Here is a 27,382-nt window from a genome sequence, read left to right on the forward strand (position 1 = left end):
ATTACCTTGTACTCATACTGTGCTGCATGATATGGTCTTTCTTGTATTCCTGTATTGTCATTTTGCTGTATGTCACCCCTAAATATTGCCTGTAATCTAAACAAATGACCAGCTCTGCGTAATATATTGGCGCTTTATAAATACAATAAATAAATATAAAAACAACCTTTTAGCTTTTTGCAATGTTAGGGGGTGTGGTTATAGATAATGGCAGTTGGTGCTGTCTAGTTTTTTTCATGTCTGCCAGTAGTAAGGATGATTAAGTGCAGGCTCATTGTGGATCAAAAAATATAAACAAATTACATGGCGGATATCATTTCTTGATCTATCTTATTTTTTTCCTCTTTTTGCTCAAGTTCCTCTTTAAACAAAAAATAATAATGCTGATTCAATAAACAAATGAGAAAAAAAAAAGCTGTACGAACAAAAGAAAACAGCAGAAACAAATCACTAAACGCTGCACATACTTTCTAAATATTTGGTATGCTGAAAAGAATCTTGAAGTGCTACTCTGGGACAATCCGGGGCTATCTGTTTTGCACCTCAGGATGAAGTGAGTGACATGACTAGGCTGCAGTGGGATGTGGCTGGTGGTGACGTGTTATATCTCTCTCTGAGTGGTTTATCTGCTAGTCATGCCACTAAATTACGTCCTGCATCTCTCAGCAGGCATACAATGTAAACCAAGGCAAGTGAGGATATATTTTACTGGACGTGAGGCATACATCTCCCTAACAATGTCATGTCTGCCGCGGGGAAGTCTTCCAGGCACCACACACACTTGGACGTGTTTATTTATAAGAACGCCTGACTTTCCTGCACATCGGGTTAAGAAACCAATATTAAGATGTTGAAGAAATATACATAACAGCCTAGAGAAGAGCAACAGTATACGGAGCCTCAGAACACTAGCCAGTTTTTATGTCTATGTCATTTAAAAAAAAAATATATATTTTTTTTAAAGTTGGTATGGCACATAGGCATTAAAGCAGGATTGTCAGCCACAAAATCAAATTCCATTTACCCACAGCTCAGCATTATTTTATAGTCTACATGCAGTCTACATTGCAAGCAGTTTAGTGTAATCATAAATGTGTCTGTAATGAGTCTTATCTCTCTAAGCCTGGCTCCTTTCTGGTACATTGCCAGGGAGAGGGACGCTTGTTATCTCCCCTCCCAGATTCCTGCTCCTCACTGATTGGCTGAGGGCAGGTCAGTGTGACATGATGCTGAGAAGGGAAATACACCTCACCCCTCTGCAGGAGCTGCGAAAATACGATCTGTGCCGTGCTCACATGTGTTTACAAAGCAAACAAGATGTGACAGTGCAGTTCTGCGTACACTACAGTTCAGGCAGAGGAGTAAGGGAGGAAATTACATCAACATTGGTTTGGGTCAGAGGCAGTAAAGATGGAAAATTCCTGGGACAGTTTTCACTTTATTTACTATATAGAATTAACTGAAATAAAAACAAGGACAGTACAATACATATGTTATGTAAGTAGAAGTATTTATTTACTTATATATGTGTTTTTTCCCCCCTGGGATAGTATGGCTGCCCCTGCTGTTTTAATTTCAGCCTGATGATCTGGGCTCAGGTGCATCTACAGAAGAGAAATTGTTCTCAGATTTCCAATGCTGGGAATTTTATTGCATTGCCACAGTGCCCAGGGCACTTTTTTCTTCCATGGATCAGTTTTTACATGGATTGGTTTTTACATAAATTGGTTTTTACATGGATCAGTTTTTCATCCGTGCAAATGTGAACCAGGCCTAATTGGTGAAAGGGTAGATATGTTCCCTGAGCCAATTCATTGTCTACCTAATTTTTACCATTAAATATACTTTTAGTTTCTCCGTTCAATGTGAAATGTACAAACTGTAGCAAAAACCCACCTTTATTTCAAACTCAAATAGCATTGCCATATATTGTGACAGGAATACAATTTAAGTTTTGTTATAAATGGAAGAAATAGCCAAATAAAATTTATGGTTTTTATCTACAGTAGTGCTTTTCATTTTTAAACTGGAATTGCTAAAAACTGTGAAATAATGTATTTTCCCTCTTTTATCCTATTAAAATGCATAGAAAACAAAATAGTTATTGGGAAAAGATCATTTAGGTGTCATAAGTAGGGATAAAGTTATTGCTGATGTAATAGGGACATAACAAAACATCCAAACTGCTCTGGTTGAAGCAGAACTGTATATACAGTTTAAACACACTGTTTCACTTACCTGGGGTTTATGCAAGCCCCCAGCAGCTGTCCTATCCCGCGCTGGTCCTCCAAGGGTCTCCTTTCTCCCGCTGCCACTGCATTCCTCGATTTTTAAGTCGAGGCCAGCGCAGCCTCGCCAGGCGTATATTTTGTTTGCGTTCCCAGCTACAGTAGCGCTATTGCAGACTGGAACGCGGAGAAAGGATATGTGTGGCCAGAGCCACACAGGCACAGTGGCCCGGCGGCAAAAAGCGAAAGTAGCTGGCGGCGGGAGAACGGAGGCTTGTGGAGGATCGATGCGGGACAGGATGGCTGTTGGGGGCTTGCAGAAGCCCCATGGAAAGTGAAACAATGTATTTAAACTGTATCTACAGTTCCGCTTTAAGGGGAAAACAAGGTGTAGATACAAAGTGGTTAAAGGGATTAAAATCGGTGGTTAGATTTAGGCAATGGGAAAGGGACATTCATTTATAGGAATGGTTTATGTAACTCAAATAATGAAAGACGGGGGTGGGGGGATGGGGGTCCCAACTGTTACCAAAACCTGTGTTGCTTGCTGATCACAATCATCTGCGAACTCCCCAACCCGATCATAACTGACAGTAGCCTCACCTAGGTATTTGTGCAGAGGTCAGGTATTGTCACCACTAGGTGGCTAGAAGGGGCGTGGCTTGCATGGAATGGTTATGGCAGGCAGAGAGGCGTGGCATAAGGTGGAAGTGGGAAGGAACCAGGAAGTCTGACCACAGAGACACCAGGACTTACCGGGCTCGGTAAAGCCATGTTAGTGGCAGCACTCTGCACTGATGAGGTGACAAGGCTATTTAGTAGTACACAGCCTTACCGCCATATATATTTTTTTTTCATGTTATCCCTTCCAGGTTTGCTTTAGGTCATGTACCGCCAGACTAACATGCAAACACACACACACAAACACCACTCTTCCTCTATCCTCTGCTTTCTCTATGGACTGTTCAGCTCGATTGAACTCTCCAGACTTTGATTCTTAGCAGAGCTAAGGGAGTTTGGGTAAAGTTATCGACAAACCTCATCAGGATTATAGGCTTGCTTGATTATTTTTATCTTGATAACATAAAAAGGCAATTGAGCCTTTTGCCCATTTCAATACATAGCGGGGCATGAAACATTTAGTGAGTCCGCCGGGTGGGAGCATGCAGCAGCTGTGAGCCTACAGGCCTAACTGCACATAATTAATCCCACAGAAATGTCTGTACCTTCCAGGAACTGCTCCGCGCCTGTGCATTCCTGCTTATGCTATACCAACTGTTTACACAGATAGTTAAAATAATCTCTAATATGCCTTTCTTTGACTGACAAACTTAGTTTGTCGATAAAGTTTGTTAACGTCATTATGTGCAGCATGCTTTAGAACACACTGATTTGCTACAGCGTCAGCAGACTGCAGAGCATAGATGATCATAAGTGATCCTACATGACTGCTTTTAGTGCCCTAGCAATGCTGTGACTGACTGCACGGCCCTGGACCAGAGAGGAGACCACTGGGGGCCCTGCTTCAACTGCTTTATTAGCTCTTTATTAGTACTATACTCATAGCTCCCAACTGTCCCTCTTTTGGAGGGACAGTCCCTCTTTGGGAGCCCTGTCCCTCTGTCCTCCTCATTTGTCCCTCTTTCAGGACTTTGTCCCTCTTTCTATGTAAATATATATTTCTCTTCTATAAAATGTGTTTAATTGACTCTAAACATTATTCCCGTCCTTTACATTGATATAATACAGATTAATATGAAAGAAAATGAACCAGGATAGAAAGGACTAGTCTGGTTTGTATTATAAAACAAAATATTATTCTTATGAAATCTGTATGGTATGGGTGACTAGGGGTTTGACGGGGCGTGATCAGGAGTGTGGCAGGGGCGTGGCTTAAGTGTCCCTCTTTCTTATCTCAAAAAGTTGGGAGGTAGGACTATACTGAACACCTTTGTATGTGCTTTGGATAGTTTTAATTATTAAAGGATATCCGTGAAAAAGGTTGTTTCGACTTACATTGGGCTTCTTCCAGGCCACCGTAGTCTTGTATGTCCCTCGTTGTCTTGTATGTCCCTCGTTGTCCTCCTGGTCCCCTTAGTTCATCAGGGTATTAGCAGCAAACAGTCATCGCTAGGGATCATGGGCAATGTAGCCATGTGCCTAGCAGACACTGTGCAAGAGGCGGCAACAACCCCTCCCATCAGTCATGCTGCTATTATAGTGCAGTGGGCTCAGAGTGATGATGTCATCAAGCTAGTAAAAACGGTGTTAAAGAATCTACACGCTTTAATGTATCAAAGTTGGTTCACGCTATGTGCCTTGCATGGTAATTAAATGCGCAGAGGCACATGGGAACACATAGGAGTGTGTTCACATCTGCACGGCAAGGGACTATGGTGTCACAAATTATATCTGCAGTATCATTTTGAATAACACGTGAAAATGAGCACAATCCAAAACAATTGATCAGGTTTGTATTAAAGTGGTCTAAAACTCAGCATTTCTACTTTTCTGTAAAACAATCCTAACAGCTTTAAAGCTACTATCACACAAAAAAATGTAGCAGAACAGCATTCAAACAGTTAAACACAGCCCTTTGTCCTGGCATAAAAAGCCCCTTCAGCTTAGGATCGAATCCGAAGTGGAGATAACAGTATCTTTTGTTTACATTTCTCAGCTGTTACATTATGTGTAACAACTGAAAACAAGCTCTCTGTAAAGTTATCTCTGCTTCAGCCATGCACACAGCTCAGAACAGCTCACTAGAAGATTTTAATATATAGTAAAAATCAGCTTGAATAAAATGCAACGGCAGCTTTCACAGCAGATAAACTGTACCTTAGGAAGTTGTAGTTTGTAGACAAACAATATTACTTGTGCACTAAAGCAAATATGGTAACTGTATGGGTATTAAAAAGTAGGAAAACACATTTTTATTGAATGTTATATCAGAGTTTTTTACCACTTTAACGCATGTGTTACACACTGCAGTGCAGAGGCCGACTGTCTGCGCAGTAATCTGCGTACAATGTGGGCTTGATTGACAGCGGCGGTTCGCGCAGACGCAGTAAGTACGACCTTGGGGTCGGCCTCTGCACTGTGCGCAGAGACCGGGATGGCGGCGGAGAGCAGAGCGGTCGATGTGGGACAGTCAGCTGCAAATGACTGGAGAAAGCCTAGGTGAGGAAAGCTTTTTTTAATTTGCCTTTAGGATCCTCTGTAATGCCTGGTACACACCATGCAATTTCCTGCCAGATAGACGAGTCAAATCGATTATGTCCGGCAGGTCCGATCAGATTTCCAATCATTTTTTAATCGATTTTCCAATAATTTCGGTACAAAATCGATCAGAACAACTATCGGAAATCAGATCGGATCAGAATTGATTGACTTGACCCGTCTATCTGTTGGAAAATTACATGATGTGTACCAGGCATTGCTTCGCAAGGCCAGATTTCTGGAAAGGCCACAAAGGCCCGGGTCTTGGGCAGCTGCAGCCCAACGAGACACCTGAACATGAAAGGGATTTTTACATATGAAAGAAGAGGCTAAAAATCAGGAACAACACATGGAAAGGAGATGTTCATTAGAGGAATGGGCTGCTGTACGTGGATGATGCACATGGAATAGGGGCTGCACATGGAATGGGAGGGGTGCAACTGCACATTGAAGAGCAGCCACAACATACTTGCCTAGAGGCTCAAAAAGTATAAATCTGGCCTTGCGTTCATGTTTTGCTGTGCAAAACCCCAAACATTAGTCAATACTTTGATTTTCTTCATAATAAAGATTGTTTTGTCTCTGAGGAAGTCGGACATAAACAGGAAGTGTACAAGGGTCAGGCCTGTTGTAATATTTCATGGTCAGTCAATGAGCCGTCACACGAGCCGGAGGTGAGGAATCTGGATGTGTGTGAGGGACTTAGCGTCGGATCTTGGTGTAGAAGGTCCTGTTACAGACTAGTTATCCGTAGACGCAGGGGAACTCAGTTGCATGCTGGGAAGCGGCTCACTAAATCCAGGCACTATGGGCTTTAGCCTCCGTCTTGCAGTGCCAGACGAGGGTCTGCCGAGCAGCTGTTTATGTATTTATAGAACAGGCTTTCGACATCCGTGCGGAAGAAAAATTTCTTCTGTCAACTCGGCCTGCACATATGTGTTCTGGTAAATAGCCTGTGATGTGAGAGACAGGACATGTCGCCTAATCCGCTCCAGCCTTGTGAAGCCATGGCACTACATTACTTCTTCCAGGCCTCGGCCTATTGCCACAGGCGCTAGGTTAAAATCCACATTTCAGCAATTCTGAGGATCAGTCAATTCCGACAGTTGAGATTTTTTCTTATTTTGGAAAGAATAAGTACAGGTGAAAAACTATAATAATAATTCCCAAGCCGTTCGCTGTACTTATGCGTGCCTGTCGGAATAAGGAAATTTAGGCACCTGTTTTTAGTGGAAGACTGGGTGCCGCCACAGCACCCAATGTTTATCTCCTCAATGCCGCTATTTCAATTGGCGCCCATGGCGGTGCCCCAAAAAATATTTTTTTTGTTTTACTTTTGCAGCCCAGGTTTGGGGTTTGGGATATGGGGGTAGTTTGAGGTTAGGCATGCTGGGGGGAACGTGGTTAAATGTAGGCGTCAGGTAAGGTGTTTGTGCGGGGTTGGGTGGTTATGTACAGTTAAGCCTCAGGGGGGAGGGGGGGGGGGAGTTCTGTGTCAGAGTAGGGTTAGGTTTAGTTATAGTAAAGTCTCGTTATGTAGTACTGATATTTAATGATCCTTCTTTACACTTTAAAGGACACCCAAAGCGAAAAGAAACAATTGTATCTATCGTCCTTCTCCTAAAAATGACTTTTTAAGATATTCCACAGTTTTATTTTATGTTTAAATCTATTTTTAATTTTTAACTGTTTTATTGTTTCTACTCAATGACACGTTCATTGAAGTATGCCAGAGCTAAAATCTATGAACCATTGACCCTTTTTATCTCTTTCCTGCTCACAGAAGCCATTTTCTGCTAGGAAAGTGTTTTATAGTTGGGATTTCTTATCCGTGAGGGTCACACTGTAGTCACTTCCTGTCTGAGTCAGGACTGAGTCAGCCACTTACATACTTGATATTTAACTCTTTCAGGCAGGGAAAGAAAAAAAGGAACACAGCATAGTTATTTGTGTGCTAGGCACTGTACACACGCATGTCTATCTCATCATGTCACACGTCACTTTGGGTATCCTTCAATAGTAAAATTTTGGTAAATTTACCAATATTCTACTGTCAGCTTTCCTTTATTATGTATGCATGTCCGGCAGCACTGGACATGCCCCCTCCTGCCCCGCTGTGATTGACCATGGTACTGTGTGCATGCGTGTGGTTGGAATGGTGCCTATGACGTCCAGATAGATGGTGCTTGCACTCTTGTCCTTCACGACGTAGCACACGCCACCCGCTAGTTGAAAATAATCCTGAAAATCATATCTGAGCAACAAAGCCTTGAGGTGGGCCGTGCCATAAGCCCTGTTTCCCTCTCTATAGCAACAGAATGGGCCTGATTCACAAAGCGGTGCAAACAGTTAGCACGCTGGTGAAAAGCCCTTTATCATGCCTAAATTAAGTTTAGGCATGATAAGTTTAGGTGTGATAAGTTTAGGTGTGATAAGTTTAGGCATGTTAAGTTTAGGTGTGATAAGTTTAGGCATGATAAGTTTAAGCACCAACTGGGTTAGCACCGCAGTGCACAGCTGATCAAAAGTTTTGCGCTAGCAAAGTCTGGTGCACTTCGCATAGAGTTTAATGACGCTGCTTTGCGTGCGTGCTATCTAAACTTATCTAAACTTAGCATGCCTAAACTTATCACACCTAAACTTATCACGCCTAAACTGGCTTTTCACCAGCATAGTGCAATGGTTATCATGCCTAAAGTCTTTTAGGCATGCTAACTGGGTTAGCACCGCTTTGTGAATCAGGCCCAATGTGTTGCTAGTAATGCTAGCATGCAGGCTAGCAATGCATCTGTATATATATTTTTAAGGGATCGGGGCCCTATCTCTGCCAGGTGACAGCCCTCCTATGTGTACAAGGTTTTACTAATATGCTATCTGAAATTTGACTAAATGCCTTCTAAATAATGAGTGTTTGTGGGAATAGGGTAGGGATATATATATATATATATATATATATATATATATATATATGTATATATATATATATGTATATATATGTATGTATGTATGTGTGTGTTATATATAGAGAGAGTTTTCAACATAGTAATTTTTCCCACCAAAAATGGTTGCCTTATGTTCCTCAAGCCTCTATTTTTAGTGGAGAAAAGCCAAACTTTAGGTTTTAATTAACATTGCCGTTAGAAAGTTTCACACCAGCAATAATTGGATTTGCATGTTCCTTTAAGCCGATTGTAATAAGAAGTGATGGGCTCACGAGTTGGCGTGATTCAGTTGAATAGCACGTGTTGCTTCTGCGAGATGGGCGACTGTTACGCTGTTTAGATTTCTGCTTGTGATGGATATTATGCTTGATGTTTCCCATTCATGTTCCTGATCAATCAGCAGCTCTCTTCATTCAACACTCTTCTCAATCAGGCAGATGTTGCTCATTTTGTCATCAGCTTTTTTTAGCACCTCCTATGTGGGAATGCGTTTCCTCCGATACAATCCCTATCTAGTGCTGCGCTGATTACAATAACTAGGGCAGAACTCACAGGAGATGGTAATGCATAGGACCGTTTATGATTGATATGTGTCTGTGGTCACTGAGACCTGTTTAGAAGGTATGTACAAGAGCCCTCAGCACACCATGAAGTAAAATCCAAGAAGACTAGTATAGTAGCTAACGTGTTTCAGACCTTAGGTAAAGTAGGTAAAATCCAAGAAGACCAGTTTAGTAGCTGGCGCGTTTCAGACACTAGGTCTGTAGCAAAGGTCAAACGCAAATTTTACCACAAAAAAACCCTTCAGTTTTTCACAATGATAAATTTAAACCCAGCCTACAACATGCTGGGCAAACTATAGACCATTGGTCGTATCCAGCCCATAAGCATTGCAAATCTGGCCTGCCGCAGGAGAGCCGGATTCCTCTCCTCCCTCCCTATATAGTGGGCCACATGGCCATGGTCACAGCTGCGTCATGTAACATGCTGGCACGTAATGACAGCATGTCACATGATGCCGCTGTGGCCATGGAGACCCGACCCGATGCTGGAAGCATTGATTAGGTGAGTTAACCCTCTCGGTAAGGCCCCTTGCAACTCTGCATGGAGGGAAGAAGAAGAGGAGAGGAACGCGGCCGCCTGGGCTGTGGAGTGGGTGCAAAAATTATCCGACTCCTTCGTTTATGAAACCACTGACACTGATTCCACGTACCCAAAACTTGCAAGGCTATGGAGTGGGTACAAAAATCATCTGACTCAAACTGAGACTCCGACCGTTTATGAAACCACTAACTCTGAATCTAGGTAACCATAAATTGCTTTGACTCCACAGCCCTAAGGTCCGTTTAAAGTTTGCCCAGTTCGGTATTAAGCGGGCCACACACCATACAATTTTTATTAAATATCTGTTCAATTTAAGAATTGCAATCAATTTTTCGGGCTGATTGTAACATTTCAAAGATATGACCAATGTTTTTGTTCAATTTTTTCCCAATTATGATAAAAAATGAATTTTTGACCAAATTGCTAGGGTGTGTATTAATTAATTGATAATTTAACACACACCATACAATCTTTAGAAAGATTGAAGAAAAATATCTGGCATCGATAAAATTGAAGAAAACGGGAAATCCGATGGGATTTTTCAGTCGAATGAAAAAAAAGCTTTTGATTTTTTCCGGAGATCCGATCGTTTTTATCGAATTGCCGTAAAATCGGATCATTTTATTGTATCATGTGTGGCTACCTTTACACTCAAACATCACTGCTTTTTGTTGTAGCCTTTTCCAGTTTCCACCTTAAAAGAGAAGGAAAATGCTATTTGGCAATCGGGCTAATCACCACTTAACTAGCAGTCATACAAGTGGGACAGTGGTGTAGTGGATAGCCCTCTCACTGTGTAGATTAATATTATTATTTTGCCTTTATATAGTGCTGACGTATTCCGCAGCTCTGTACAGAGTAATCAGTCTTGTCACTGTCTTTCAGAGGAGCTCACAATCTAATACCAACCATTGTCCTATGTCCATTGTAGTCTAGGGCCAATTTATGATGAAGCCAATTAACTTATCAGTATGTTTTTGGGGTGTAAAAGGAAACCGGAGTAAGCAGAGGAAACTGACACAGGCACGGGGTGAACACACAAATTCCATGCAGATAGTGCCATGGTTGGGTTTTGACCCGGGGACCCGGCGGTCTCTGCAAGGCAAGAGTGCTAACCGCTACAACACTGTGCTGCCCTGGCAACATTTATATTTCTATCTACCCTACTTTCCTTTACATTACTGTTTATTATAGTAAATGATTGTTATATGTTATGACCCTTAGCACCAGTCCTACATTTAGAGGGGAAGTTGACTCATACGGTTCCCCTGTGCTATAAAGACACGGATTCTACTTTAGGCGTGAAAAATAGGCCGCCTTTGCGTTCTCTATAATGCCCTTTCCCTGACTGTTATTATGCAGCCGTGGTTTCTTTAATAAATAGTCCAATTAAAGCGAGAGCTGAGAATGAGGACTAGCACCTAATTTGCTGTATTAATGTTGATGGATACCCAGACAGAGGCCTTCCAGCTGGGCACAGTAATGGGGAAGAAGCGAGACAAGGTTTTTGTTCCTTTCAGTAAACCTCGTAACCTCCAGACACAGAGATGTGGAGGGAGACATTTAGATAAAGCATGCTACACTCACTGGGAGCGTTTTTTGAGATACACACAGTTAATTGGGAGGAACAGTGAGAGCTGCAGCTCATGTGCTGTAGCGTTCCTGAATGCACTGTTTTTCGGATCAATCCCATCAATCAGATCCAATTGGTTGGCAGTTTTTCCTCTTTTAGTGAGCACCATTGTCACTTGCAAATCTTTGCAAAGTCGTTTTTGCATCAAAAATACAATTTTCGTTTTCGAGAAACTATTTGCGAAAATAGCTTCTGTTTTTGTGTTTTCGCATTTTTCACAAAAACTTGAAAAATGATATTTTACCTTGAAAACGCGGAAAAACAATATTTTTACCACAAATATTTTTACCATGAAAACGTGGAAAATCTATGTTTTTCCCAGAAAAATTCACAAAAATTGTGAAAACCGCAAAAAAATAAGAAAACTTATACTGATTGTTTTGTAACGACCAAATCTGATGATCAGTTGTCTTATTCCCATCTTAAAAGGATGGGAATAAAGTTTGGAGCCAGTTAAACCCATTTTTCAGTAAAAAAAAAATACATATATTTACATAAATTTATATATTAGTCCTGAAAGAGGGACAAATTAGGAAGAAAGAGGGACAGAGGGATTTGGTATCCAAAGAGGGACAGTTGGAAGCTATGAAAATGATGTTGCATGTTTAAACTGTAATGGTGGCCATACATGGTACAATTTTTTCATCCAATTTTACCATTTCTATGTAGTATAAGGGTAAATTAAGTGAATATACTGAAAGGATGATTTAGGCAGTTCCCTTATATTACATAGCAATGGTAAGATCGGATGAAAAAATTGTACCATGTATGGCCATCTTAACTGTGATAATCTTTTCTACATACCCTTAACGCATTTCAAACCTTGTCCTTTTGGTCTAGGCCTTTTTTTGTAAGGAGAGGAGGGGGGGGGGTTGTTGGGGGTCAGCGACAACCAATGTTTCTTCAAAGGAAGTATCTAGAATCTGGTCATAACCCGTAAAAGCCATTCCAGTATTTAATGGATGTTTCATACACAAAGGTGATCTTTAAAACTCTGAACTTTGCATCCAGTGTGAACCTCTTGTGTTTGGCCCAGGGCACTATTCTTCTCTTCTGTTTTGCGTCTGCTTTTCGTCTAGCAGATATGACACACCTTGTCGGCTATTCATGGCAGAGAGAAACACAATAGCTGTATGTATGAACAGAAACAAATAGACCTAAGCAGTATAGATTACCGTGTATTGTTGGCTAGCCAATACTAAGGCTTTGTTAAAGAAAAAAGTATCTTATAAGTATGATTGTTTCGCCATAGCAACCACATACTCTTGTGTAATGCCAGGCACGTAAAAGCAGTTGCTGTTAGCAACAAAAACAGTGTAACCGGGCATCTCATGCTGAAAGTGGTCCTATATATAATTGCTTTCATTACTGATTACTTAAAGGTCTGCAGTAATATGCCTGAAAGAAAGGGAAAGGAATACTGTACACCCTGCTGCCCCCAAACACACACAATTCATTTTCTAATGGATCAGACGCAGTGCCGCCCATGAGCCTCTGATGACAGCCATGATAGGTTGTTAGTCAGAAGAGAGGTGTGGCATCAGCTGAGAGAGCATTCACTCCTTCCCCCAGCATACCCATTTGACTGAATCAGGAGTGTTGTGTATAAACTGTATATTTACACTGGGAAGCCCCTCAATTCTACAATGAATAGTGTGTACAGGTGCTTTGTTTTGCATTGTAGGCGGTAGCTTAGTGCGCAGGTGCGTAAACCCCCGATTCTCAAAAGAAGCGCATGCACAGGTGCGTTTGTTCATACTTACAGCTTTTGTTCTGCGTTTTCGTGGTGCGGCTTTGGAGTCGTGGTGATGTTTGCATTGTGGGTGGCAACTTAGAGTGGGCGGCTGCTTAGTGTGTGTAACGCAGTTGTGGGCGGTGGCTTAGTGTGGGCAGGGGCTTAGAGAGGCGGTTGTAGTGTGTCCTTGCAGCCTTCATTTAATATATAGGATGTGTATATATTATAATTGTGTGTACAACTCTAGAAGAGAAACTTTTGACTGGAATAAGAATACACTAATGTGTATACCATCAACTGTATTTTGAACTCCATATTTGTTTCTTACTCTGTACATCACCACGGAATATGTTGGCACTTTATAAATCAATATTAATGAAAATGGTTGGCTAAGTGCAATGCCATCAATCTTAGCCCCCCCTATTGTCAAATGATGACCGTTTCTTGTCTTGAGGCATTTTGTGGAGTGTTGAGGCATTTCGTGGAGTGGGGGGCGGGGCAAGTTACCCACAAGAAAACCTACTTTGTGAAAGGAAACATAGAATGATGATTTGACCAAGAACTGGATGACCCGCGTAATTATTGGGTGCAGACTCTTGTTTTCGACAAATATTCTTCAGTGGAAAGAACTTGTGACAGGAAAATTACAGCATTGGTGTTGATGGCAGGATTTAAGTAATATTCCCGTAATAAAAGGTCTCCATCTCGGCAAAGTGCACATTTAATAGGACTTGAAAATCAAGCCTGGCATGCATATGGAATTGTATCTTAATAACTCGTACGTAAGGAAGGGAGATTAGGATTCACTTGTCAAGGTCATTACATCCCTTGGGCGAGCATGTCACCGGCGCTCCCGTTAATGCGCACAATCTGCCAATCAAGGGCATTTCAGATCTTTTGTCCCGTTCGGCTTCTAGCGATTTTCCGAGGTTTTAAATCGGAGGTCGGGTTACAGTAAGCAAAGCCGGGAACTCTGGTAATGGGCAGGCCTGTTACTCTATCTAGTATTGTTGTACTCTGCCAAAACCAAGAGGAGATCACTTTCCATTCTAAGGTGATATTAGCTTTCCTTGTTGCTGTAACACTCTCAAATGATATCATTACTTTTCTCTTTTAACATATTGTTTGTCGCAGTATCTGGGCCTTCCGATAAAAGCTTCTCCTGTCTTATATATTGGGCATGTTGTAAAATGTACTGCACATATGCACCTTATGCACCTTTCAAATGAGTTATTACATCCTTTATTGAGTTAAAGGACCACTATTGCGAAAATTGTAAAATTTGAAATACATGTAAACACGTACAAATAAGTATGCTTGTTCCAGAGTAAAAGGAACTATACATTACTTTTCTTTTATGTTGCTGTCACTTAAAGTAGGTACTGACAGGTTTTTGAGTAGTCCATCTCTTCATGGGGATTCTCAGTATTGAATTTGTCCTTTGCAAAAGCACTGACCGGAAAGGATCTACACAAAGATGCAGGCTACCCCCATCTGTTTGCACATTGTTCTGGCAGTTGGACTTAGAAACTGCCATTCACTAAGTGCTTTTGAAAATAAAGAAGAACCTGAGAATCCCCTGTGAGTAGATGGGCTAGTCCAAATCCTGTCGATTCTGTAATATTTACTGTAAGTGTCAGCAACATAGAAGAAAAGTAAATTATAGCACATTTAACTCTGTGAGAAATGTACTTTTTGTTTGTGTTCTCGTGTATTTAAATTTTTGGGCGATAGTGGTCCTTCCTCCCTCCCCAGTTAACCTACCCTGACACGAAAACCCACCCTTACACCAACATTGATCCATGATCTAACATTAACCTTCTGCACTGACTCTTGTTCAACACTAATTTTAAAGAAAACCTGAATGGTGAAGAATGCAGTATATATAACTGCTGACTTACCTAAAAGCCATTTCCCACCCTGATTGCTGTTCCACCTTTTGTTAGGGATGGTCAAGTGAGATGTCAATAAACTTGATGCTGTATCATGCAAGTTTTGTATGCAAGTTGAAGTGGAGCTGAATTCTTGCAAAGGAAAGCATAGATAAATGCACCCTGTATATATTTAGAGAGTTTAGCATGTCTAATTCCCCCTCATCTGTGACTGATCTCAACTGTCATTTGATCCCTAAGCTGTGTCAGCTGGCTGCCTTGGCAGAGCAGCTATTAACCCTATGTCTGCTTCCATGAAAGCAGGAAGTAGACACACCAGATTTATTGCAGGATTTGTATCAGCTGTAACAGACATGTTTTTCTTTAAAGGTTATTATGCTTTTGCTTATATTTTAGAGCAGAGATGAAATTCCAACTGCATTTCATGTCCTAAAAACCCCCATAATGCCTCAGAATGTTTGTACATAGAAAAGTTTCCAAATACTATCAAAAATTCTCTTTTTAGATTGGTATTCCAAGTATGTACCAGTCCTCCAGAAGGGACCCAACTAACATATACCGGTATAAATACAACCAAGACTCATTTTCGCAAAGAGCTTTTCATCCCTAGTTCTTTCTAAAGACCAAAAAAGGACATAAACTGCGTATGGAGGTGAAGAGATTTTAGCACCTTTTCAGTAAAGATCCATGTGTATAACTGCAGGAAGTAGTTCTGGGAAATGTTCTACCTGCATTTAGAAGAGGCTTGTGCGATTCACTTGCATTGAAGGTCAACCACAGCTATGATTACAAGGTAGCGAATGGTGATACTTTGATACAGTCAGGGGAATTTTGTACCCTTGTGGCTTCATGGATGGATTGAGGTAGAGAGAGGTCGGACAGATTTAACTTGATGGACAAGCCTTTTTGTAAGCGATATAGCTATAGAAGTTATCTAACTATAGAACTTTGCTACTGTGTTGACTTGCTCCTCTCTCATCACACAGATCCCACAATGAGATGGAGAGAGAGACCGGCAGATACAGTTTCAATGTTTGGAAACACTGTCACATTTTGAGATGAAAGGTTATAACCGAGACTAGATTTAACTTGCTGTCTGGTCCCAAATTAGGTAGAATTTCTCTCACCTCCTGTTGTTTCATGAGTGTCACAAAGGGCAGAAAGTGAGGGGGAATCTCAGCAGGGACATAAACAACAATGCCTAAACTATATTTGCCTAAGTGTGACTTGGGTGCTAATCTTTTAAATCTCACAAACCTGCGAAAGATGAATGAATCTACACAGACACACTTACAGGACACTGAGGAGATGATTATTGTTTTAGTGTGACCATCACTTTTATCAGTAAAAACATTTGATTGAAAGCTTTACTGTAAGGGCCCATTACTCTAGAGCAGGGGTCTCAAACTTGCGGCCCGCGGGCCATTTGCGGCCCTCGATACAATATTTTGTGGCCCGTGCCGGCAAAAGCTTCCTTATAGTTCGCTTCAGTGCTCCCAAGTAAAACTCTGTGATGAGTTTGAGAAGGTGGAGGGGAGACTGCGGGAAAGGGGGTACCCAGAATGGATGATTAGGAGGGGAAAAATGCGGGCCAGCTCTAGGGATAGAGACCTACTTTTGGAGGGTGTTGGTCGGAGTGACACCAGAAACAATCCTAAACCCACATTCGTGACAACATATAGTGTTGAGTATAACAAGATTGTTTCGATTCTGAAAAAATATCTCCCTATTCTAGAGGGTGATGAGAATCTACGTGGTGTCCTGCAGCAGGGGGTAAGATTTGCAAGTAGGCGTGCCCCCACCCTGGCCCAATCCTTATCCCCAAGTCTCTACAACTCTAGGCCGAGGGTCCCCACCTGGCTTAACACCATAGGTTCTTACCGCTGTGGTGTTAGGACCTGTCATTACTGCAATGTCCATACCCGGACCCAGGAGGCTATCTCTGCCTCTAATGGTCGCAGATTTCCCATAAAACAGTTCATCAACTGTGGCACCCGTTACGTTATATATCTGGTGACTTGCAGCGCTTGTGCCCTGCAATATGTGGGGTGCACCACCAGACCTCTGCGTGCCAGGATTGGAGAACATTACTGCGGCCCTGGGTGGTTAAGTTCAAATGTGTCGCATGTGGCGAAGCATTTTCGCCAAGTACATCAGGGCGACATGTCCTCTTTCTCTTTTCATGGCCTAGAAAGGATTTCATGGAATGTGAGGGGTGGTGATGCATCCAAACGGTTGAAAAGCCGTGAGGCTTTGTGGATTTTTAGGTTGGGTACGAGGCTCCCTCAAGGTCTGAATTCCCGATGGGATTTAGCTCTGATTACATAACATTGCTCATGAGCCCGCTCCTTTTTCTTTCTCTTAAAATTTGTACCTGTATGCATAGTTGATTTTATTCAATATTTTTTATATAATATTTGATTGGGGCTGTTATTTGAGGGGTCTTGCGATACAAACAAATTGTTTTGACCCTCCGATTATTTTTACTCTTGCAACCCCATACCCATGGGTTTTTGTAAATATCCCCTCCTATCTGTGGAGTTTGAGGGCGTATCCCTGATATTCAGGGCCGCCCCCCCTCACAGGGGGTGGGTATATATGGGTACTTTGTGTCACCTTCACTTTAGCTATGATTAAGGACCAGTAGGTCTGAAACATGTCAGCTGCTGATGCGTGATTTGGTGTTGATCTTGGATATGTTACAATAAAGGATTCATTTAAGGACACGAGCGGACCCTTTCTTTTTGCTACTAATCCGCCGTATCCCCGCCACTAAACGAGGGCTGCAGAGCCCCCAAATCGCCGGGGGGGCAATCCGCTGGCATTTCCTGGAAGGGGCAGAGCTTTCAGCTTCAGCTCTGCCACTCCTGACGTCAATCGCGGCGCATCGCCGCCTCTGCCCACCCCTCTCACTCTTCCTTCACGGGGAGAGGCGGCGATGCTCCCATTACTTGTAATGGGAGCACTGAAGCGAACTATAAGGTAAAATAGGCAAACTAGTTGGGGGGGGGTTGGGAGCTGCTGATTGACTTTTTTTGTGAAATCCCTTATGCGGCCCAGCCTCATCCTGACTTTGCCTCCTGCGGCCCCCAGGTAAATTGAGTTTGAGACCCCTGCTCTAGAGCGTTTTGCTGGCGATTTTGGCAAAACACTCAAGCGCTAGTGCTATTTAAAGCGCTAATGTAATGATACCCTATGGGCCCGTTCTCACTTGGGCGATTTTCTTTAATCGCCAGTGATTAACGCAGATCGTCAAACGCAAACGTGTAGCCTACACCATTTTCAGGTGGTTTCCCGGCAATCGCGTTTCAGTGCTATAAAAGCGCTAAACGCGATCGTGGAAAAATCGCTGCAGTGTCCAGTGATTTTTCCGCGTTAAATCGTGGAAAAATCACTCCTGCAACAGCCGACGTTTTGCGCTTTTAAGGGTGAATGGGCCCTAATAGTTTTGAAAGGTAGTTTTGAAAATACAGAAGACAGAAAGACCTTTGAACTAAAAATGATATACCATTAGGCTAGTTACACACCAGGACGTTGCGTTTAGGGGACGTTATAGGGCACATAACGTGCCCCTAACGCATTGCTTAGTGCTCTCTGGTGTGGACGTCGGAGTGAGCCGTGTTGTGCAGCTCACTCTGACGTCCGTGATGCCGTGATGCGTACTCTTGGACGCATGCGGCATCACATGGTCCCGCCCGGCCAATCGCCGCACAGAGCGGCCGCTCCAGTAAGTAAACACTGCACGTCACTGAGTGCAGTGAATATTAATTAGCCATGTGCCCGGCCGCTCTCCCCTCCTCCCCAACATGACTGAGCTTGTGCAAGCAGTCTAACGCGGCTTAGCCACGGAGAACGCACAGCATGCAGCACTTTGCTGTGTTACAATGTAACGCAACGTGGGCAGTGTGAACAGCCCACTTGTGTTACATTGCTGTGCAGTGGGGGAGCGTTACAGGCTGCACTAACGTGCGCCTGTAACGTCCCTGTGTGCAAGAAGCCTAAAACTTAAACCATTAAACTTAAAGAAGAACTGTTACCAAGGATTGAACTCCATCTCAATCAGTAGCTGATACCCCATTTTCCATGAGAAATCTTTACCTTTTCTTGAATAGATCATCAGAGACGTCTGTATGGCTGATATTGTGGCAAAAGCCCTCCCACAGTGTGATGTCAGGACCTAGGTCCTGATTTCACACCGTGGTGGGAATCTCGTTGCATTGTGGGAAATAACAACTTCTTTTTAGACTGCCATGCATTTAACTGTGTGGATAGTGCAATGTAAAGCAGTTTATAAATCTTACCTTCCATTATACAGTATATGTTGTACACATTTGATCTAAAACCTCTTGTCATGCAGTCTATAGAGCAGCTGAATTATTAATTAAAATCATTCAAGAAAACAGGTTCTTCTATATTTGCCAACTGGTAAACTATTAAAGGGATTGTGTGTCTATTCCCCAAACCTCCCAGCCGGTCCTCTCTCCCATTGACTTTAAAGAACCTGACCTCAGAACTTCCTCTCTGCTCTAAAAGATACACAACAGCATAATAACCTTTACAGCAAAAAAAAAACTTTCATTTGTTACAGCTGATACAAATCCTGCAATAAATCTGCAGTGTGTCTACGTCCTGCTTTCGTGGAAGCAGACATAGGGTTAACATCCTGCATACGGGCAAGGGGGACACACACATCCACATCTGTTGGTTAACTGAATGCCATTACCGCCTCTAACCTGATCAAGCCCTTGCGACTGAGATTTTCTGCCATGCCCAATCCATCCTTCAGACCGATTTCAGTCAGAAATTGATTGAAAGATCGATCAGGTTGCATGTTATGGCACTGATCCTCCTCCAACTCAATAAAATTATTGGATCAGAAGGTTGATCGGCCCACATGACGACTAATGTATTAGCTGGATAGTGCGAGGGTTAAGGGCTCTGCCTTTGACACAAATCCTGGCTCTTCCTGTTCAGTAAGGAGACCTTGGGCAAGACCCCCTAACAGTGCTACTGCCTACTGAGTGCGCCCCTAGTGGCTGCAGCTCTGGCGCTATGAGTGCGCCTGAAGAAAAGCGCAATATAAATGTTATTTGTCTTGTCACCTTTAGCAGCAACTGCTTAGTAACATGTGGGAACTCCAGTATGCAGAACCCTTACATGCTCGTAGAATTGTTTTTCAGATACATTTTTCTTGCGTTATTTTTAATAAAGTTTTAACATTTGTATTTTTCTGTCCACCAGGTTCTCGCCTTCGACAAGAAGATTTCCCCCCTCGCATAGTGGAACATCCCTCCGATCTCATAGTAACCAAAGGTGAACCAGCCACACTGAACTGCAAAGCGGAAGGCAGGCCGGCCCCTTCCATTGAGTGGTACAAAGGAGGGGAAAGGGTAGAAACGGATAAGGATGACCCTCGCTCCTACCGCATGCTGCTGCCGACTGGATCTTTATTTTTTTTACGAATTGTTCACGGACGCAAGAGCAGGCCTGATGAAGGGGTGTACGTCTGCGTGGCTCGGAATTATCTGGGGGAGGCCGTGAGTCACAATGCATCACTTGAAGTTGCCAGTAAGTGACATTATCTATCGTCTTTCATGTTCTGGATCAAAAACAAGGAACCGTTTACAACAATTAAGTGTTTTTCAGTAAATCATTTTTTTTTATGTTTAGCGCATAGTGTCCAAAAATAGGTTTAAGTGGTGCAGACGATGGTTCAAAGGAGGGCTGGCCAAAGGGAACAAAGAGCTAACAATTCACTTTTGTTCTTAGTGTCCGCTATCTAGTGGGTGACAGGGACTCTTTCAGCTGTTAGTCAGTTTAGCCCTTTATAATCAGTCTTCACGACATTTACGTACTTCAAAATAGACTGTCGTTTTTTTCACCTAATTTCTATTCTACTTATGTAAAGTGTTTTATTTAGTATTGATTATACATCTTTAAAACTACTGGTAGTTTTCTTAGTGGAAAAAATGGGAAATATCACAAATGAATGTTTTGTTTTTATGGAGCTCTGCCTTCATTACACCAGATTCCTGTTTTACTTCTGTGTTGTAAAGATAAGACTGATTAGTCGAAAGTGTACAATCATTACTATCCCAGCGGCTACTGACTTATGCTAGGGACATACCATACAATTTTCCGGCAGATTTATCTGCCAGATCGATTATTTCCAAACATGTCCGATATGAATTTCGATCAATTTTTCAATTTTCCAATAGTTTTTAAATCTTTTTTTGATTGATTTTCATAGAACTGAATGGAAATCGATTGAAGAAAACAATTTTAAAAAGATTGGAAAATCGATCGAAATTCAGATAGGACATGTTGGAAATACCGTATATACTCGCATATAAGCCGACCCGCATATAAGCCGACCCCCCAACTTTTCCCTGAAAAAACAGGGAAAAATGATTGACCCCCATATAAGCCGGGGGTAGGAAATGCTGGATTGGTGCAGCCCCCCAGTGTGTCCCAATATAGCTAGTATAGTGCCCAGTATAGGTAGGTAGTGTCCAGTATAGCTAGTATAGTGCCCAGTATAGCTAGTAAAGTGCCCAGTATAGCCAGTATAGTGCCCAGTATGGGTAGGTAGTGCCTCAGTTTAGCTAGTATAGTGCCCAGTTTAGCTAGTATAGTGTCCCAGTATGGCTAGTAAAGTGCCCAGTTTAGTTAGTATAGTGCCCAGTTTAGCCAGTATAGTGCCCAGTTTAGCTAGTATAGTACCCAAGTATGGCTAGTAAAGTGCCCAGTTTAGCCAGTATAGTGCCCAGTTTAGCTAGTATAGTGCCCCAGTATGGCTAGTAAAGTGCCCAGTTTAGCCAGTATAGTGCCCAGTTTAGCCAGTATAGTGCCCAGTTTAGCCAGTATAGTGCCCAGTTTAGCTAGTATAGTACCCAAGTATGGCTAGTAAAGTGCCCAGTTTAGCCAGTATAGTGCCCAGCATAGGTGGGTAGTGCTCCCCCCCGCTCCCCCCGCGGCCGCCGCTGCTGCTATTACCTTGTTAGACAGCGGCCGCTTCCTAATCCGCGTTCCTCTTCTTTCTCAGAGTGTATCACAGCAGCGCGCCCGGCGCTGCTGCTGTGACGATGCAGGGGGGGGGATCTGTATCGCCGTTACCAAGGGAACCGCTCTTTCCTGCCCCCTGCATCGTCACAGCAGCAGCGCCGGGCGCGCTGCTGTGATACACTCTGAGAAAGAAGAGGAACGCGGATTAGGAAGCGGCCGCTGTCTAACAAGGTAATAGCAGCAGCGGCGGCCGCGGGGGGAGCGGGGGGGAGCACTACCCACCTATGCTGGGCACTATACTGGCTAAACTGGGCACTTTACTAGCCATACTTGGGTACTATACTAGCTAAACTGGGCACTATACTGGCTAAACTGGGCACTATACTGGCTAAACTGGGCACTATACTGGCTAAACTGGGCACTTTACTAGCCATACTGGGGCACTATACTAGCTAGAGGGGGGGGAGCGGGGCGCGGACCACCCACCACTAGACCACCAGGGAAGACTCGCATACAAGCCGACCCCCCAACTTTTGACCCCCTTTTTGGGGGTCAAAAATTCGGCTTGTATGCGAGTATATACGGTAATCGATCTGGCAGGTAAATCTGCCAGAAAATTGAATAGTGTGTATCTAGCATAAGGAGTGATTGAACACTTGCTACTATTGACTAGGGATGATCAATGGTATGCAAATACTTCTGAGTTGATGATGCAAATGTATGCACATTTTTATGCAAATATATTCATCTTGAAAATGGACCAATCAATTTTAACCTGGGTTTAAATTAATTGTTCCATTTTCAAACTGCATATATTTGCATAAAAAAATTGGCATAAACGCGGAAGTATTTGTATCTTTTTGATCATCCCTACTAGTGACCTGTGGATGGTCAGTTTGAAGCAAAGGTGAATGTGACTTAAAAAAAATAGTTACATACTCACCTTTGGAGAGGGATGGCTCTGGATCCCATAGAGCATTCCTGTTACTCTTTTTGTGCCCTCAGTCCACCACTGTCCCCTTTTTGCGCCTTCTGGAAGGCTCTGGAACACTCGTGACTATGCATGCCTGAGCATGACCTCACATGTGCGCAGTACAGAGCCCCTCATCTTCGGATTTACTCAGGGACATCAGTAATTCCGAAGCTTTACAAGGACTCCTGAAGGCGTATTCAAGCAGTTGGTCGAAAAACTTAAATGGGAGAAGTGGAGGGGGGACAACAGCGGTGGACCGAGGGCACAGAGAAAGGACCGGAAAAGTTCTATGGAGGGGGAAGAGGGACAATGGAACAGTGTATGAAGGAGCAGGAGGGGTAAGGACAGGGGAATAAATATGCTGGATGGGCCCCCTCTGCAGAGATATGTCAGCGCGGGGCACCCCCCATCACTGGGGGGGGGGGGGCAGGCCAGGAGTTGTGGGCCTTGTCAAGTACATTGTTTTGCAGAGCAATATGCGCAGCAGCAGTGTATACGTTACCTGCTGCTGGCGCACACCTCTCCTCCACTCAGTTCCTGGTAAGTTTTCAAGTACCTTGCACCGTGTGCAGCCAGCCAATCACCATGCGGGTTCAGTGGCACAGCACTTGAAAACTAACCAGGAAGTGAGTGGAGTTGACGCGGGTATCGGGAGCAGGCAATGTATACATTTCTGCTCTGCATACAGGACTGCCTCCTGAACCCCCCTCCCACCTCCGGGTACCCCCACCACTGAGATGGCATCAGGGCAGGGTGATTGTTACGCCAGTGGGTAAGGAAGATCACAAGTGCCTCAGCCTGTGTAATTTGGCAACTTTCAGATCATTTTGTCCGAGCGTGGGCCTAAGCAATTGTTCTCTTCCTTACCCCTCCTGCTCCTTTTAGCACTGTTCCATCGTCCCTCTGCCCCGCCCCCCCCCCTCCCAGTTACAGAACACAGGCTTGCAACGTGTCTCTAGAGCACTTGTCCCCAATCAGGCGTCCAAGACATCGAGTCTGGTCTCCGCCGGTGACCACCTCGCGTGTATACGAAACGTTCCAGTATAGCAGTGTTACTGGCCACAATTCCCTCTTATAACAAGCGTGTTGTCTTCAGCAGACAAAGGGTGAGGTAAGAAAAGGAAGCAGTTGATGGAAGAGGGCACAACTCTCCCAGCTCACTTTTACACACGTTTACACATCCGTCATAATGTCTCTGCCCTTCGTTCAGCTTCAATTCATTCCTGAGCTGAGTGGATGTTTAGCTCGATAATTATGAATTATGGCACATGAACACTGCAACAAATCTAATAGTATCCATATGTACAAGATAAATAATTGATTTTGAAAAGCATGCCTCATAGCTCAGCGCTGAGACAATCGTTTTAGCTTGTACGGAAGCATATCAGAAGAGCTTAGAATGGGATTTACTCACATAACATATGGCTAATAGATGAGCGCTGTTACCCCTACTCATGTCACTTCAGTTTATTCTCTCTTTACATCTGTAACGTTAAAAGCCAGACTCTAACAAATGATTTGTATTTAATAGCAATGTCAACAGTCTCAGGAAGTGGAAAGCTTCCTAGCAAATGAGAACCAATGCCTGCTGGTAGTTAGTGCTTTTCATTTGCTAGCACGCTCTCTTCTTCCTTGGATGTGCAGAGAACTGCATGCTAGGAGACAGTTCAACTTAAAGGATACCAGAGCCAAACCAAGTGATGCCCCCCATTCTCCTCTCTGCCCCTCTGATCCTACCTAAATGTCCCTGTCAGACTCTCCCTAGGCGCCGGAGTCAGGCATTAATGTGCAGACGCTGTACGTGTCCTATATCTTGTACCCGCAAATGCACTGTGCATGATGTCACAACTACAGCATGCGCAGAGCGCTCCCGGCCGAGGGCACTCACCGTTTTTTCCTACTTTGTTCGCCTCTGGTATCCCTTAAGGTGGCCATACACTTATTGTTGTTTCCCAATTTCATTGCTCTGATTGAATTTGCTAGAAATCAATGCCACAAGCGATGCCCAATTGATCGAATCGGTTGTTTGTGCCGGAAGGAAGAAATCGCTCAATCAGTGGTGGTTCGGGAGCACATTGTTATGGACATTTGATTATGGGATAACCAACGTGCACTTTTGGCAGCAGAGCTTACACTCACTTATTGGACAGCATTTGTCTTCTCTCCATCCATACAGACACTCCTCACTGTCTCTTCTCTCTTGGCTCACCTGTGTCACATGATAAATGCTGTTCGGTCTCTAGTGTTTATCACGTGACCCAGGCACCCAAGTAGAGAAGACAAAGGGAGTAGTGCCTGGGGTGAAAAGAAGACACGTACCGGTGGATAGGTGAGTGTAAGCTCTGCAGTCAGTACTTTGTATAGCCCAGGAGGGGGGGTGCGAGGGGCACGTTGGCGGAGAAGACCTATGGGACCCAGCAGGCAGTGCCCAGCTCCACAGATATTCAATGCATTTCTGTGCCTAGCGAGATTTGATCTGAGAGGGATCTATCTGATGGTTGAATCTGGTGGCCGTCTATTAGTGTATGGCCACATTGTTTCCAGTAGTGTGGGAAGGGGTTCGAAGAATTTTTGTATTTTTACTGCTGTCTTTGTACCTTCTGGGGAGACTGTCCTTCATCTCTTGATCCCTGTAGCTTTAATTATATAAGTAAAACAGCAGTAAAATCTTGTCTCCACTCTACTAAAAATGACTATTTTTGTCTAAACACCTTTTCAAGAGATCTAGCCACTTCCGGTAAAGACAGGAAGTGAAATGAACTCTCCCCCTATAAACATATAAAGCAATAAAAACCTAAAAAACAGTGGAGTAACTACAATTCATGCCCCCCCCCCCCCTGAAATTGTGGATGGGGCCCTCTAGTATTCACACCCCTTCCCTTGTCTCCCCTTGGTCCCCTTCACAGCCTGGAGGCCCATCTCACAAGGGTCATAGAACAAGTGTGGCCATCATGATCTTCAGACCCACAACAAGTGTGGCCACAAAAACACCTGATCGGAGGTATAGTCCCCTGTATGGGAGGAAAGGAAGGTTAGTAGTTCAGTCCCCCCCAGAGCTCCTCTAGTTACGTCCTTGCTAAAAGAGGCTCTGCAGAAATGCAGAATCATCCAATCAGGAGTACAGACAGCAATAAAATCTAACTTCAGTTCTAGACTTTTCCAACTCTATCGAAAGCTCAAAAAATGAGTTCCGCCTTTGACCACTTTAACATCAAACAAGCGGATCTCGGGGTTCTTAGAGAGGCCTTTGGACAGCTCGTCTGTGATCTGCTGGGAACAGGAAAAGGCTCCAGTGTCTGTAATGATTTCCATTCAGCCTTTCACTGTAATCTTATCAGGCTGGCTTGGAACAGAAGTCACTTGCATATTTAGAAACTGTCAAGTGAATTTAATATGCCGTAGTAATAAGTCTGACACAAGCCAACTTAAACTGGCCTGCTGGCGCGATCTCCATAAAGTGCGAAAAACTCAACGGTATAATTAATGTCTAATGCTTTGTATGTAATAAATATTTGATATCTTAACTGAGCGGGACAGGTTGGGTTGGGTCCAGATGAAACTGCTTTCTTTTCAAGTAAATGAACTTTCCGCGTGTGATTTATTTTACGCTTTGGGCGCTAGCAAAACACCAGTATATGAAAGCATTATAACGTCATGCGGGATAATTGTCCCTTGAGCCTGGGCGAGATATGTTTAGGCCGCGAAAGTCTATAGTGGGAGCTGTAAAAGTATATTTTTTTATTTTTTTTTACTTGCAGTTGTTATTCTTTGTCTTGTTGTATTACTAAACATTACTATGGTTTTTATTTGTATTATGATATCACTTTGTATTTTATGGCATTTTGTGCCAGAACAGAAGACTATTAGAGAGTTAGCAGTCGAGGAAGGCTGTAAACTAGAACTGTGTGTTATTCTGGGCAGGAGCCCTTGTTTTACAGAGTAGCCCAGTCTGCATTTGATCGCGATGTCGTTGAAATATATTAGGCCCCTTCCACACTAACGCATTTTCATTGTGTTATGTTACCCTATTTTACCGCAGGGTAACACTAAAGCGATGAAAGTCAGCGGTGCATTTCATACCTGACGCGGTATGATGCGATGCGTCGGAAGCATTGCATATGACGCGAAAAGCAACAGTGTGTTACTTTCACATCGATGTACGTCATGTAAGTCAATGGCTGCACACATACTTTCATGCGCGGAAGGGTATTTTTTCAATACACTTCCGTGCAATTCTTATTTCGGCCACAGGAATTGAGCGCTAGAGAACATCACATATAGCTTGGCTTGCAGCCAGAAGTGAGATTACCGCACATTGCCGCCTACTTTTAATGTTGCAGTGCGATGCGATCAATTGATCGCACCGCATCTATAACGCTAGTTGCTGGTGCGAAACCGCCATTAGATGAGAAGTGAATGTGAAATCACAATTCTGCATGACGCAGTGAATTCTAATAAAGGTGGCCATACACTTATAGATTTGCAGCAGATTCGAGCAACAGATAGATTTCTGTCAGATGCCTGTCAAGTCGAATCTAACAGGAATCTATCTTTTTTTTATGCTTGCCACACACTAGGAACAGAATGAAATCCGTTGGAAATCTATTGAAAATCTATCTAAATTCATTATTGCACTATTAGATCCAATGCA

The 27,382-nt window shown here is 43.2% G+C and overlaps 1 protein-coding gene across 7 annotated transcripts in view; it reads left to right on the forward strand.

Moving 5' to 3' along the window:
• Positions 1-27,382, forward strand: part of ROBO1 (roundabout guidance receptor 1) — a 1,398,228-nt gene that overhangs the window by 999,788 nt on the left and 371,058 nt on the right. For all 7 annotated transcript variants that reach the window (XM_068270495.1, XM_068270496.1, XM_068270499.1 and 4 more), the window contains one exon: positions 19,995-20,321. In XM_068270495.1, coding sequence (XP_068126596.1) covers positions 19,995-20,321 — 327 coding nt within the window. The remainder of the gene's footprint in view (positions 1-19,994; positions 20,322-27,382) is intronic.

Source organism: Hyperolius riggenbachi, chromosome 2 (genome assembly GCF_040937935.1).
Source record: "Hyperolius riggenbachi isolate aHypRig1 chromosome 2, aHypRig1.pri, whole genome shotgun sequence".
NCBI lineage: Eukaryota > Metazoa > Chordata > Amphibia > Anura > Hyperoliidae > Hyperolius > Hyperolius riggenbachi.